This window comes from Cricetulus griseus, chromosome 6 (assembly GCF_003668045.3).
Source record: "Cricetulus griseus strain 17A/GY chromosome 6, alternate assembly CriGri-PICRH-1.0, whole genome shotgun sequence".
Taxonomy (NCBI): domain Eukaryota; kingdom Metazoa; phylum Chordata; class Mammalia; order Rodentia; family Cricetidae; genus Cricetulus; species Cricetulus griseus.
Window position 1 is genome coordinate 139,818,392 of NC_048599.1, and position 15,852 is coordinate 139,834,243.

Genomic DNA, 15,852 nt, shown 5'->3' on the forward strand with positions numbered 1-15,852 from the left:
ATAGAGAGATACTCTCTCAGCCTAGAAACACATGGGGGAGGGCCTAGGCCCTGCTCCAAATGATCGGACAGACTTTGAAGATTCCCCCATGAAAGGCCTCACCCTCCCTAGAGAGCAGAAAGGGGATAGGATGGGGGTTGATGGGGGGCAGGGGAGGATGGGAGGGAGAGGAAACTGGGATTGACATGTAAATGAAGCTTGTTTCTAATTTAAATTAAAAAAGGAAAAATTTTAAAAATGGAGGATGACATAACCAGAGCTAGGTTTCAGGAAGAAAATGATTCATGCTGAGCCCAAGACCAGACACCAGAACAGTTCTTACTAGAAGGAGCTAGGGACCAGGCAGGAGTGGTGGAGATGCCTTGGATAGACTCACATTTACTAGGCCCCTGTCTTCCCTAACATTGATAACTAGGTGCTTTGTGTTCATCTCCATGAGCCTGTGGTGGCCATTTTTATTCAAACTACCACATTCTACTCCCTGGCACCCACAGGCTTGTAGCCATATCATAATACAAAAAATTTTCAGTCTAACTTCAAAAGTCCCCATAGTCTATCAGTCTCAACTCTGTTTAAAAGTCCTAAGTTTGGGGCTGGAGAGATGGTGCAGTGATTAAGAGCACTGGTTGCTCTTCCAGAGGACCTAGGTTCAATTCCCAGCACCGACATGGCAGCTTATAATTGCATGTAACTCCAGTTTCAGGGGATCCAACACCTTGACACAGACACACGTGCAGGCAAAACATAAAATGCACATGAAATAAAAATAACTAAATTATTTTTTGAAAAGAAGGCTTTCGCCGGGCATTGGTGGCACACACCTTTAACCCCAGCAGAGTCAGGTGGATCTCTGTGAGTTTGAGGCCAGCCTAGTCTCCAGAGCAAGTGCCAGGATAGGCTCCAAAGCTACACAGAGAAACCCTGTGTAAAAAACCAAAAAAAGAAAGAAAGAAAGAAAGAAAGAAAGAAAGAAAGAAAGAAAGAGAAAAGAAGGCTTTTTTGTAGATTTTTTTTATTTGAATTAGAAACAAGATTGTTTTACATGACAATCGTGGTTCTCCTCTCCCTCCAGTCCTCCCCTACCATTCCCCCCAACTAAAACCCTACCTATCACATATCCTTTCTGCTCCCCCTGCATGGTGAGGCCAAGAAGGCATTTTTTAAATTCAAAGTCTCTTCCGAGACTCACGGCAATCTCTTAACTATAATCCTCTATAAAATAAAAATAAAAGAAAGATCACACACTTCCAACATGTAATGCCACAGTATATACGTTACCATTCCAAAAGGAGGAAAGGCAGCATAATGAGGAAATACTGAACCAAAACAAGATTGAAAACCAGCTGGGTAAACTCTAAATTCTGCATCTCTACAGCTTATGTCAAAGTGTCAAAGAACCCCTCAAATATCCAACTCTTTTCAGCTTTGTTGACTGCAACACACTTCTTTCTCTTAGGATGGTTCTACACTCTTTTAGCAGCGCTCCTTGGCAGGTATCCCATGACTCTGGCATCTCCAACATCTTGGAATCTCCAAACTGATCCAGGCTTCACCTTCATGGCTTCACACAATGGCCTCTCTTGGCCTAGTCTCAGTGGCTTTCCTTACTTGCAGAGGGAGATTCTATAACCCTTTTCTTCTATCCTTGACTCTAAACCAGAACCATGAGGCCAAAGTTGCCAAATTCTGCTGCTTTCTGGGGCTAGAACATGGCCCCCTTGTTTGGATACATTTTCACCAACTTTTTGTTTTCAATGGTTTCCTTCAGTGTCTAAGATTGGCTGTCGTTGAACTAAATCAGAGATCCACCTGCTTCTGCCCCTAGACTGTGGGAATTAAAGGACTTTGAAGGACTTTAGAATTAACAAAGAAATAACTTAGAAGAAAAACAAACCTCTCACCCTAAGAACAGGGAGACCTGACTTAGAAACCTAACCAAGGTCACAATGGCTGAGTCCCTGGAATTTCCTAGCTGGCAGAAATAACTCCCTTACAAGGCCACAAGACAACCTAACTAAATACCAAGAATTCCTAGAGGGCCACCCTGCCCTAGGGTCATGAAGATAAGAACAGACTATCCCACTGAGTCAGGAGACCATCCAGCCCCAAAGATAAGAGATCTCCAAAGGATCTGTGACTCTGGTCACATACCCAAACCCCTAAAAGCCTATGTTTTTTCTCCTATAAAAGAAGCCTGCTTTAGAGGAACAAGGCTTTCCTTTGTCTGTCTGACTGGGAGGCCCATTTTCGCAAACGTCCCATAATAAACTTACCTCTTGTTTTTTGCATCAGCTGGACTGGACATTGAGTGTTTTTGGGGGGATCGTCCGATTTGTGGAGACTCCTCTGTCCGAGGGTCTTTCATTTGGAGGTCCCACCGAGATCAGGACACCCCCCAGACTCAATTTCACAGCCAGTTGGAGGTAAGACAGTCTATGTATTTGTGTGTATGTGTCTCTGTGTCTCTGTGTCTTTGTGTCTTGTACAGAGGTATTCCGAGGAGTTTTGGTTCAGCCCAGACGAAAGTCTGAGGGCCATTTGGAGGAGGGAGAAGAGACGAAGTCTCACATCTCCGGGGAGGCGGCCGACCCGGACTTTGCTTCCCTCCCGCTTTGTACTGGTTTGGCGCCACCTGTCTACCTCGGTTTGTCCTGTCTATCGTATTTTGTTCTGTTGTGCTTGTCATTTGTGTCAATCTCTGCTTCTCCCCATGGGTCAGCAACTAACTACCCCTTAAGTTTGACTTTAGGTCACTGGCAGGATGTTTTGAACCGAGCACGCAACAAATCAGTAGAGATCCGGAAGAAAAAGTGGCGGACTCTCTGTTTCTCAGAATGGCATGCTCTCAATACAGGCTGGCCGAGAGACGGTACCTTTGACCTCACTACTATCTTACAGGTCAAAACTCTTGTTTTCCAGCCAGGACCTTGGGGCTACCCTGCCCAGGTACCCTATATTGTCACCTGGGAGAGCCTGAGCCGTGATCCTCCTCCCTGGGTCAGGCCCTTCCTCCCACCCTGTCTTTCGGGCCCCCGCCCAACACCTCTGGCTTCGCCTGTTCCACTTATCCCTACTCCTTCTGCACCCCCTTTGACTTCTTCCCTGCTTCCCTTGGCAGAGCCCCGATCTCCCAACCCTAGGCCCAAAGCCCCTACCGTCTTGCCCGATACACAGGAGGAGCTCCTCCTCCTGGACTCCCCTCCTCCTTACCCTAATGCTGAGCAGGCAGCATCCCAGCTCCCAGCACCTGACCAGAGCCCCCCACCACCGAGCTCTACTACTGGAGACCCTGGGGACCCGTCGCCACCATCCACCCGACTTGGATCGCAAAGAGACAGAACACTGGAGGGGCCTGACAGCTCTGGAATCTCCCAGGCCTTTCCCCTCCGGTCGATGGGGGAGGGGCATTACCAATACTGGCCTTTCTCCTCTGCGGACCTTTATAATTGGAAGGCACATAACCCCCCCCCCTTTTCACAGGACCCTCAGGCCTTGACAGGTCTTATTGAATCTATCCTCATCACCCACCAGTCCACCTGGGATGACTGTCAACAGCTCCTACAGACTCTCCTCACAACCGAGGAGAGACAACAGGTACTCCTAGAGGCCCGGAAGAACGTCCAGGGGCCAGATGGCAGACCCACCCAGCTCCCAAATGAAACAGATGAAGTCTTTCCCTTGACCAGACCGATAGACTGGGACATCAACACAGCAGCCGGTAGGGAGCGTCACTGTCTTTATCGCCAGACTCTGTTGGCAGGTCTCAAGGGGGCAGGAAGGCGCCCCACAAATTTGGCCAAGGTACGTGCAGTAGTTCAGGGCTTGGAAGAAACCCCCGCAGGGTTTCTAGAGCGTTTGATGGAGGCCTACAGGATGTATACCCCCTTTGACCCCCAGGCTCAGGATAGGGAAGCCGATATAATCATGTCATTCATTGGACAATCGGCGCCCGACATACATACATAGTTTGTACAAAACTACAGCGCCTTGAGGGGCTACAGGGGTACACCCTTCGAGACTTAGTAAAGGAAGCAGAAAAGATTTTCAATAAGAGAGAGACTCCCGAAGAAAAGGAAGAAAGATTACGAAAGTTGCAGGAGGACAGGGAAAATGTAAGAGACAAAAAGCGAAACCAAGAGCTGGCTGAAATTTTGGCCACTGTAGTTCAGAGATCAGAACATAGGCCAGGTCAGACAGGGAACCTGGGAGACAAAAGGAGAAAAGAGTGGAGAGAGACCAGTGTGCTTATTGCAAGGAAAAAGGATATTGGGTCAAACATTGCCCAAAGAATCCAAGGCGGAAGCCCACCCCCATTCTCTCTCTGGAAAAGGGAGATTAGGACAGTCAGGGCCAGGTGCCTCCCCCTGAGCCCCGGGTAACTCTTAACGTCAGGGGGCAACCCGTAACTTTCTTGGTAGACACGGGAGCTCAGCACTCAGTCCTGACTCAGACCCAGAGACCCCTGAGCACCTGGACTGCCTGGGTCCAGGGTGCCACCGGAGGAAAGCTACACCGATGGACAACTGAACGTAAGGTCCACCTGAGCACTGGACACATGACTCCTTCTTGCTGGTGCCCGAATGTCCTTACTCCTTATTAGGGAGAGACCTCCTCTCTAAAGTGGGAGCCCACATTCACTTCCATCAGAAGAGGGCCACCATCACAGGAGAGGGGGGACAACCCCTCCAAGTATTGATCTTAAGGCTCGAGGATGAATATAGACTTCTAGAGGATCCCTTACCCCTCTCGCCAACCATGGAGTCTAGCTGGTTAGAAAAATATCCCCAAGCCTGGGCAGAAACAGCAGGCATGGGGTTGGCTAAAAAACAGCCTCCTTTAATTATCAACCTCAAGCCCTCAGCCACTCCAGTGGCCATTAAACAATATCCTTTGAGCCAAGAGGCCCAGGAAGGAATCAGGCCACACATTAATAGACTATTACAACAAGGCATCCTTAGGCCCTGTCACAGCCCTTGGAATACCCCCCTTCTCCCCATAAAGAAACCAGGTACGGGAGAGTACAGGCCCGTTCAAGACCTTCGGGAGGTCAACTGGAGAACTGAGGACATCCATCGGACGGTGCCCAATCCTTATAACTTGCTGGGCATGTTGCCTCCGAGCCACATCTGGTACACGGTGCTAGATCTTAAGGATGCATTCTTTTGCCTCAGACTGAGTCCCCAGAGCCAGCCCATGTTCGCGTCTGAATGGAAGGACCCAGAGACTGGGTTTTCTGGCCAGCTCACTTGGACACGGCTCCCCCAGGGGTTCAAGAACTCACCAACCTTCTTCGATGAGGCCCTACACCAAGACCTAGCAGACTTCCAGATCCATAACCCTAACCTGATCCTGCTTCAATACGTAGATGACCTCCTGCTGGCAGTGGAATCCTCCACAGGTACCTCCAAGGTACCCGGGCTTTACTGCAAAAGCTTGGGGAACTGGGGTACAGAGCTTCAGCAAAGAAAGCCCAACTTTGCAGGGAACAGGTCACCTACTTAGGATACCGGCTCCAGGGTGGCCAGAGATGGCTAACAGAAAGCCGTAAGCAAGCTGTAGCCCTGATTCCACCACCCAAGAGCTCCCGGGAAGTTTGGGAATTCCTGGGCAGCGCAGGGTTCTGCCGTCTCTGGATCCCGGGTTTCGCGGAGCTGGCAGCCCCACTGTATCCTCTGACTAAGGCTAGCACCCCTTTTACATGGACAGAGGAGCATCAGAAGGCCTTTGATGGCATCAAAAAGGCCTTACTGTCTGCCCCTGCACTAAGCCTCCCCAACATAAACAAACCTTTCACCCTTTATGTGGACGAAAAGGCTGGGATGGCAAAAGGGGTCTTAACACAACAGCTCGGACCCTGGAAGAGACCTGTAGCATACTTCTCTAAGAAATTGGACAATGTGGCCATGGGCTGGCCCCCCTGCCTCCAGATGATAGCTGCTGTGGCGGTTCTGACCAAGGATGCAGACAGATTGACTCTGGGTCAGCTACTCACGGTGATAGCCCCCCATGCAATTGAGGCAGTGGTCCGACAACCCCCCAATCGATGGCTTTTGAATGTACGAATGACACATTACCAGGCTCTGCTCCTCAACCCAGACAGACTGCGATTCGGGGCAGCAACATCTTTAAACCCGGCCACCCTCCTTCCGGATGCGGATGCAGAAACTGCTCTGCCCCATGACTGCCGCCTGATCCTGGCCGAGACCTGCGGAGCCCGAGAAGCCTTGATGGATCAACCACTACCAGGAGCCGAGCACACCTGGTTCATGGACGGGACCAGTTTTCTGCAAGACAGTATACGAAAGGCAGGGGCGGCGGTGGTGGATGGGCAGACTACAATGTGGGCCAGTGCCTTGCCGCCAGGAACCTCAGCCCAGAGAGCACAGCTGATTGCCCTGACCCAAGCACTCCTGAAGGCCATAGAGTCAATATCTACACAGACAGCCGCTATGCCTTCGCTACAGCCCATGTACATGGAGAAATTTATCGGAGACGGGGACTTTTGACTTCAGCAGGAAAAGACATTAAAAATAAGACTGAGATCCTAGAGCTCTTGCAGGCTCTTTCTCTGCCACGAAGATTGAGCATTATACACTGACTGCCCCGGACACCAGAAGGGAAATGACCCAGTGGCTAGAGGGAACCGAATGGCCGATGAAGAGGCCAGAAAAGCAGCCTTGGGGCCACAAGTCCTCTCCCTAAAGACCTCTGATCCAACCTCATGTCAAGGATTCGAATACACGGACAGCGACTTAGAAACAGTTCAGAGTCTGGGGGCCAACTATGATCAGGAGGCAAACGTCTGGAGCTACCAAGGAAAAATTCTGTTGCCCCAGGGGGCCGCTAAGGAACTTTTGTCACAACTACATCGATGGACCCACCTCGGGCACAAAAAGCTAAAAACCCTTCTACGACGGGAAGAACAAACCTACTATATCCACAACCTCAATGCTCTCATCCAACAGATCACCAGCACCTGTGCCCCTGTGCAAAGGTGAATACAGGACGGCTCAAGTTGCCTGAGGGAACCAGGGTTAGAGGAGAACGGCCAGGGACCAACTGGGAAGTTGATTTCACCGAAAGCAGACCCGGTAGCTTTGGGAACAGGTACCTCCTGGTTTTTATAGACACCTTTTCAGGATGGACTGAGGCTTTTCCTACTAAGCATGAGACCGCCCAGGTGGTGGTCAAGAAGATTCTTGAAGAGATCTTCCCGAGGTTCGGACTGCCTAAGGTAATAGGGTCCGATAACGGACCTGCCTTTGTCTCCCAGGTAAGTCAGCTGGTGGCCAAAACATTGGGGATCAATTGGAAATTACATTGTGCATATCGCCCCCAAAGTTCAGGTCAGGTAGAATGGGTAAACCGAACAATTAAAGAGACCCTGACCAAATTAGCCTTAGAGACTGGAGCTAAAGACTGGGTACAGCTCCTGCCCATGGCCCTATTTAGGGTTCGAAATACCGCCTCGGTGCATGGGCTCACACCTTTTGAGATTTTGTTCGGAGGACCCCCACCCATTATAGATGTGCTCCCTGCTGATCCTAACCATTCCGTTGACTCCCCATCCCTCCAGGCCCGACTATGCGCACTCCAGATTATTCAAAACCAGATCTGGAAACCATTGGCTGCAGTGTACCAGGCCGGAAACCCTGCTGTACCTCACCCATTCCAGATTGGGGACTCCGTATACATCAGACGCCACCAGTCTAAGACTCTTGAGCCTTGCTGGAAGGGCCCCTACACCGTGCTTCTGACCACCCCCACGGCACTAAAGGTGGACGGGATTGAAGCATGGGTCCATGCCTCACATGCCAAGAAGGCCAACACCATCGAGAATTGGGTGACGAACGAGACCCCAAAATGGAAGCTACAGGGAACTCAAAACCCACTCAAGATAAGACTTTTACGCGATGTTTGATTATTTCACTATGCTCGATGCTTTTCCATTTCTCAGCCCTAGTTAAAGGAGCCCCACATGCCCCCCAGCAGCTAACTTGGCAGGCTCCTACAGTTTATACGTGAAAGGTTATCCATCACTCAAGCCCTCGTCCTAACTCAACAGTACCACGCTGTGCCAAGCGCTGAGGTCCCTGATGTTTCTTCTAATCTGAATCTGTAAGTTTTTTTTTTTAGGACTCAAGAACGCATCTAAGTATCAGCTGCTGACTACAGCCTGCTCCTAAGGACTGTGAGGCCCAGACAGGCTCAGACTATAAACCAGTCGTGCTGCTGCGGACACTCCTGACTCTTCAACAGTTTGACAACCAGCTGCTTCTCCACTGCCTGAATCCCCTTTTCTTTTGACTAACATTTCATTTTTTAGACCCCTAACGACGCCCCAAAGTCAGCAGGAAGTAGTATGAGACAGACGCCGCCCATTTACCTGGTCGAAATGCTATATAAAATTGCCCACTAATAACCCAAGAATGGGTTACCTAAAAAAAAAGGGGGGGGGAATGAAGGACTTTAGAATTAACAAAGAAATAACTTAGAAGAAAAACAAACCTCTCACCCTAAGAACAGGGAGACCTGACTTAGAAACCTAACCAAGGTTACAATGACCCGAGCCCCTGGAATTTCTTAGCTGGCAGAAATAACTCCCTTACAAGGCCACAAGACAACCTAACTAAATACCAAGAATTCCTAGAGGGCCACCCTGCCCTAGGATCATGAAGATAAGAACAGACTATCCCACTGAGTCAGGAGACCATCCAGCCCCAAAGATAAGAGATCTCCAAAGGATCTGTGACTCTGGTCACATACCCAAACCCCTAAAAGCCTATGGTTTTTCTCCTATAAAAGAAGCCTGCTTTAAAGGAACAAGGCTTTCCTTTGTCTGTCGGACTGAGAGGCCCATTTTCGCAAACGTCCCATAATAAACTTACCTCTTGTTTTTGCATCAGCTGGACTGGACATTGAGTGTTTTTGGGGGGATCGTCCGATTTGTGGAGACTCCTTGGTCCGAGGGTCTTTCACCATCATGCCCAGTCATAAACTTTTTTTTAATTCCTTTTCAAGAGTTGGAAGCTTAGCTGGATTGGGTCTTACTCTTAGGTCACCATTGCCTTTATTCCAACTAGCAATCTGAGCAAGGAAAAAACACAAAATGCAGTTTGTATAGAAAAGGGACACCAGGAAGGGGAAACAGATTAAGGAAAAGCCTGATGCTAGTTGGAATAAAGGGCAGAAAACAACTACATTCTTCTCTAAAACATCACAAGAGCAGTCTCTAATCCACTTACTAAAATTCTTCTCTGAAACCTCTTGACCAGGTGCCCAGTTCAAATCACCCTCAACACCACTGTCTCCCATGCTCCTGTTAGTATGGCCCATTAAGCCTGGATTAGAGTATTCAGACCCAAAAACACGATCAGGTCTATCACAGCAATACCCCAGTCCCTGGTAGCAACTTCTGTCTTAGGGATTTATTGTTGTGAAAAGAGAACATTGCTTGACCTGGTTTGGGCTTCTGAAACTCCAAAGCCCACCCACAGTGACATACTTCCTGCAATAAAGCCATATCTCCCAGTAGTGCCACACCCTGTTAGCCCATGGGGGCCATTTTCATTCAAATCACCACAGGTGGGGACTATATCAGACAGTCTTTAAGACCATCCTCCACCCCAGGAAAATTATAATCCAGCATGCATTCATTGGGATATAGAGATAACTGATTTGTGCTCAGTTGGTGTGTCAGACATTTTGCCTTTTGTTTGGGCTGACACCAGTTCTGTAGGAAGAAAAATAAAATTGCCCAGATTTCTTTTAAGTCTCTTGAATTTACTACTGTGTGTCTGCGGGGTACCTTGTTCCTAACTGGTTAGAGTTGAAGTGAATATCACCAATGTTGGAGCTGTCTTCCGTTCCTTCAAGGGTGAAATTGAGTCTTCCTGGTTGGGGCTCTTCTCTTCTCAGAGTGGAGGGTGTCCCCTGTTCTCACCTCCTGTGTGTGGCCACCTTTGTGGGTGTGAGTGGAGTTTCTAACACCAACATATAGGAAAGGAAGGCACAAACAATGTCCCTCACAGGACATGGTGGTCCTGCCTGAAGACATTCATCACAGCTTCTGAGCAGACACAGAGGAGGCTAAAGACGCACCTAAGAGATGGAGGGAGAACAGAACATGGCCTTGGAGACCATCAACAACAGACCGTTGCACATTCTTGGAGATGATCCCTCCGGATAGGTTTGGTCATCAGTGTCCAAGTGGAGGGAACAGCAAGGAGCTATGTGCTGAGCACCAACAGGCGGTGCTAGGTCTTCTCAGAACCAAAGGAGGAGTGGCCACCAGAGCCTGAAGGATTTGCATCAGGGAAGGAGTATAATAAGGAGATGGGGGAGGGCTATCAAGGAAAAAACTGGGGTTTGGGGGCTGACAGTGCCCCCTGCATCAGATGGAATATTCAGTGCAGAGTTGGGGTCCATGTGAAGTGTCTGTCCCTTGAAACTCTTGAGCATGGCCTTATTTGGAAAACAAGGTCGTTATGGTTAAAAGATGAAATCAAATGGATTACCTAAATCCAACAGCAGGTGTCCTGATAGGAGACCCAGAGGGGAGAGACATGGATAGAAAAGAAAGGTTGAGGTTGGCCTAATGCAGCTACATTTTAGGAGCATGTGGTGCCCTGGGGGCTGCAGAGATAGGAGGGACCTTCCCTTGCAGCCTCGGGAGGGAGCCAGCCCTGTTGCACCTCCATTCAGACTTCTGGCTTCTAAAACCATCACAGAACAAATCATCTCTGTTGTGGGGGTCACCCAGTGGGTCACATCCTCACAACAGTTTAATGACATTTCAGTGGAGGAGAAGGGCAACTGCCCCAAACTCCAATAGCTCAGAACATGGGTCTGGAGGCAGGTGGTATTCTCCTACTCTGATTTCTGTCCCAGAGAGGCAACCCATTCTTTCAAGTCTTCACCATGCCCTCCAACCCTTGGCTTGGTCCCACTATCACATGACTCTGGGCACCAACTGTGGGCAGGATTGGGATGTATCATTCCAGAGGAGGAGGTCCCACATATTAGGGGTGCACAGCTAGGCCATCAGAGTGGAAGGTCCTATGGGTTGGAGAACTGGTCCCTTGCCCTCTGCCCAGGATTGAGACTGAGTATAGACAGGAGCCCCTGGGTTGATCCATTATCCGTGCCTAGCACCTGCTGCCAAATATCAGCCATGTCAAACCAAAGAAGCTAATTTCCCATGGGAAGAGTCCTAACCAGAGATGTGGCAAATAATTTGCTACCTAGAAACTTCTGGAAGATGTATTTGATGGAATAACCACCGACTCTAGTTCTTACTCCACGAATTTGTAGAAAATATTTGAAGCTTCCAAGTAATGAAGAAATGAAGCTCTCAGCTTGCCTCAGATGCCACCTCCACATGCCCCATATCCAATTAACCACACACCCAAGTCCCAGTGTGATCTGCGAGACAGACCTGAGATTAATTTTTTATGGAGCATCAGACTGTAAATGATTTTTCTATTTACTTATGTAACTCCTACATAAAAGATGATGGTATTTAATCAAATATGGACCAACTGCAAATTATGCTAGATAAACAGAGTGAAAAAATTCAATATGCTATTGACTGTACATACACATGTATATGTATAGATATATATATATACATTATTGATATATATTTAAGAGTAGTGATCTATTCGCATTGTTAATGCTTTGTGGAATAGTTACATATTTTGAAAACACTGGCTTGTGGCCTAGTAAAATTTCAATGTCGTAATCCTGTTAAAATCAGGAGTATGTTGGAACACATAGCTTTTTTAAATTGTGTTCCCACTCACTTCAGTATCTCTAAGTTCCTAAAAGCCTCCCAAAACCTCTCAGAAGAGCTGCACTTATTTTAATCAGTAACCTTGAAGTCTCCAATATGAGGGCTCTCAGCTGAGAGAGACATCTCCAAACCAAGCAGCAGGCATGGGACAACATCTAGAGATTTCTGGTTATCTCGGCTTCTGTTGGTATCCGTGAGGCAGAAGCCAGATGTGCGCTAAACAGAGAATCTCCCAGCCCCAAAACTGTCAGCAATGCTGAGGTGGGAGAACCTGGGCCCGACTCGGTGTCTGGTGCAAATGCAGCCTTGACGTGCATGGAGGACGGAACTTGATGCCAAAGCAGGAGTCTGCACTTTTCATGCATCTGTGATTCCTACTGCAGGGACATTTTTCCATCTTGCCTTTCACCTTAGCACTTCTCTGGATTTAGTACACAGCCTTGGTGTGCTGGTTAGCTTTATGTCAACTTGACACAAGCTAGAATCATCTAAGAGGAGGGAAGCTCGATTAAGAAAATGCTTCCATAAGAATGGGCTGCAGGCAAGCCTGTAAGGCATTTTCTCAATTAATCATTGATGAAGGAGGGTCAGACTACTGTAGGTGGTTCCAGCCGTGGGCTGGTGGTCCTGGGTTCTGTAAGAAAGCAATCTTGAGCACATCATGGGAAGCAAACCAGCATCCCTCCATGGCTTCTGCATCAGCTACTATCTCCAGGTCCCCGCCCTGTTTGAATGCCTGTCCTGACTTCCTCCAATACTGAATAGTGATATGGAAGTGTAAGCCAAATAAACCCTTTCCTCTACAATTTGCTATTTGGTCATGGTGTTTTAGCACAGCAATCGAAACCCTGACTAAGACACTTGTATTGTTTTAAGGATGACCCCACTCTACTAGGTTGAACCCTCTGTATAAGCTTCATACTCATTGAGGTTACCCCACTTGTTCAGGATAGTTGTTGGTTGGATTCTGCTGCCCCAAAGGCTTCCTGCACCAACACCCCAGCTTGTTTATTCCTGTCTTGCCACAAATTATGCAAGACCTAGAGCCTACCTGGTTGTAGGTAGATGTTTGCTCTCTGACTGGCTGCATGGTTAGATACACGAGAGAACGGATGTTTTTGTCTGTATATGTATGGCTGGATGGGTAGAAGAATAAGCATGTGGCAAACAGATAGTAGATGGCTAAATGGATGAGTGGGTGGATGGATGGATGGATGGATGGATGGATGGATGAGTGGGTGGATGGATGGATGGATGGATGGATGAGTGGGTGGATGGATGGATGGATGGATGGATGGATGGGTGGGCGGGCAGATGGATGGGTAGGAGTAGATATGTTGGTGGGTGTATAGAAGGATAGGAGGATAGATAGATGGCTAGATAGGTGAGTAGATGGATGAGTGGGTGGGTGGATGAATAGCTGGATAGATGAATGGGTGAGCAAATGGATATGTAAGTGGGTGAATAGGTGGATGGGAAGATATGTAGATAGATAGGTGAATAGATAGATGAGTGAGTGGATGGATGAGTGGTTGGTTGGATAGATAGATGGATGTGTAGGTGGTGGATACATGTGTGGATGGACAGATGGATGGGTAAATAGAGGAATGAATGGGTAGGGAGAAAGATGGGTGGAAGAATGTATGTCAGTATGAATGGATGGGTGGGCAGATGGATGGATGGATGGATGGATGGATGGATGGATGGATGGATGGATAGATGTGGGATGCCTGAGACAAATGGTATTGAGTAAAACCCAGCATTCTTAGTTTGAGCTCAGAGAATGTGATTTTTAGTATAAATGTGCATTAAATAATGTATAAGATGTGTTCATGATAAAAAATTGTTTATCCAAAATTCAGCTTTAATTAGTTTTCCTGAAATTTTGCTTGCTGAATCTGGGAAACACCCCCACAAACCCTGAACTGCAGAAGGAAGAGGGAAAGGCCTCTTCTCTCTCCACAGACACCACAGGGAGCTCTGAGACACTCTGAATACCATGCAAGAAGGCTTTTACTCAGTGGCCTGTGTGGGGCTTCTGGGTCTTGAAAGCTGATAGGGTGACCCAAACACCAGAGTTCGGTGCAAGCATTTGCAGGACCCTGGGAACCACTGCTAATCAGCCCTATATCAAGGCCCCTTTCCTTGTCTCAGTAAATCCTGCAAGCCCTTAGAAACCCCCAGGCCTCCTTCTGTAGAAGAGGGACCTTTGTCAAAGGCTTCTGATGACAGCTCACAGCTCCTTGGTGACAGTCCTGGCTCTGCTCTTAAAGGGCCAAGAAACCAACTGCAAAGCCTAGTACTCATGGCCCATATGAATATTTGTGCATCCGCATATGTTTGTGGGGGTTTGCCTATTCAGGAAACTACTTGTGAAAGTTATAGTAAGTAACTGGCCTTACCGATGGGTATGGAAGGCAGCCAGCTCTTACAGCAGACTGCAAAGGGGTGGGGTTGAAAGGAAGGGAGACTGGTCAGGAATGTAGCCACAGTTTGAGGGCCCTCCAAACTCCTGTACAAGAACAAAGACAAGAACCAACCCCTCCCACCACCTTCCCAGCTGGTCACACCACACCAGAGCTAGTGCTGAAGAACAAATGATGCCCACAGCCCCTGGACTTATAAGCCTCTTGCCTTTGCCTGATTGTCCCCATCTGGTAAATGTTCCTGGGTATTCTGCCCCTTCGTGCCAGCCGTACTGAGAATACTTGCTCTACTCTGGACCCTGGGACAATTCGGGAAAGCTTCACACAGCTCAGCTCTAGCGAGTTGGGGGTCATCCAGAAAAGAGGCTTCTAAATACATCCTGAAAATAGAGGAGCCAAGAGCACAGTGCACAGAGCAGCCAGTGGGAGCTAGACCAGGAAGAGGGCAAGAATGTCAGTGGCCCTGGTATGACTTGAGGAGTGGGAGTAGAGGGGACACTCTACTTCTGCCCTACCAGGCAGGGTAGATAGGAGCTTCTGTGCGATCCTGGCACAGCAACCTCCAGGGACAGACTCACAAAGTGAGAACCTTGCCCTTGCCCAACTATGCTAAGATCACCCGGGGAGCTGGAGAAAGCTTGGCTCTAGCCACCCTTGGAGCTGGGGTGTGCTCCAGACATGGGTCAGTTTCAAAGCTTATCCTGCGGATTCCACAGGGAAGGCAGGGTACGGACCTTAGAGGCCCAGCAGGCACTGACCCAGGGCCAGACCCTCATGTGGCACTCTACCCTTACTCCCTGAATGAAACACAGATGGCACATGCTCCAACCCCCTTCCCAGGAAAGCCCCCACCTCCCCTTGGCTGTGAATTGTAAAAGCCAGGAGCAGGGGTGACCCTCATTTCAAGCAGGGATGGTTTGGGTCCCCTCTCCTCTGGCTGCCAGTGTTTTCTGCTCAGTTGTCCCTAGCACTTAAGCTGAAGGCAGCTGTCGCTCCCAGCAAGTGTCCAGTCCTACTCTCTGCATAGTTTCCGGGACTTAATGGTCTTTCTCTGCTGAGTTGTAAGAAATGAGAAGTGAACTTGACATTGGAGATCAGCTTGCCCTGAATAAAGGAAATGAGACCTGGAATGTCACCAGGGCCTCAGTTCTGCAGGTGCAGACCCACATCACTTCCCATCACCCACAGTCGAGGTAGGACCCCAAACCAGAGAACCTTATAAAAATAGACTCAGTAACAGATGCCATGGGCAATTATTAGTTTTCTTTGGGATGCTAAAATTTTCTTCTCACCCAGATATTTTTTGCTTTGCTGAAAATATCCTCCCTCAAACAAAAGACTCCTAGAGTTAAGTGGAGACAGTCCTACAGGGGTGGCTGGCCACACCCAGATGGTGTGTGTGTGACAAGGGCAGGTATCGGTGGGTGGGTGGAGGGGTGGATGCATACTAGAGGCTGAAGCCACAGATGCAAGACCCAGCGGCACAGCACACCCTGGCCTCTCTCTCTGCTGCAGCCCAAAGGTGAACAAGAAAAAGGCTAAGGGTGGCAGAAGAAGCAGCTGCCAAAAGAGGAAAAGAGAAACTGTGAATTACATTTGACCCAGAGCTGGGAGGCACTCAGCAAGTCTGGG

The 15,852-nt window shown here is 48.6% G+C and overlaps 1 protein-coding gene across 1 annotated transcript in view; it reads left to right on the forward strand.

Annotated features, from left to right (window-relative positions):
• Positions 1-6,448: 6,448 nt before the first annotated feature.
• The window catches only part of LOC118239113 (translation initiation factor IF-2-like), a 64,336-nt gene continuing 54,932 nt past the window's right edge, over positions 6,449-15,852 (forward strand). The window contains exons 1-2 of the mRNA XM_035447094.1: positions 6,449-7,273; positions 7,577-7,843. Coding sequence (XP_035302985.1) covers positions 6,872-7,273; positions 7,577-7,843 — 669 coding nt within the window. The 5' untranslated portion in view covers positions 6,449-6,871. The remainder of the gene's footprint in view (positions 7,274-7,576; positions 7,844-15,852) is intronic.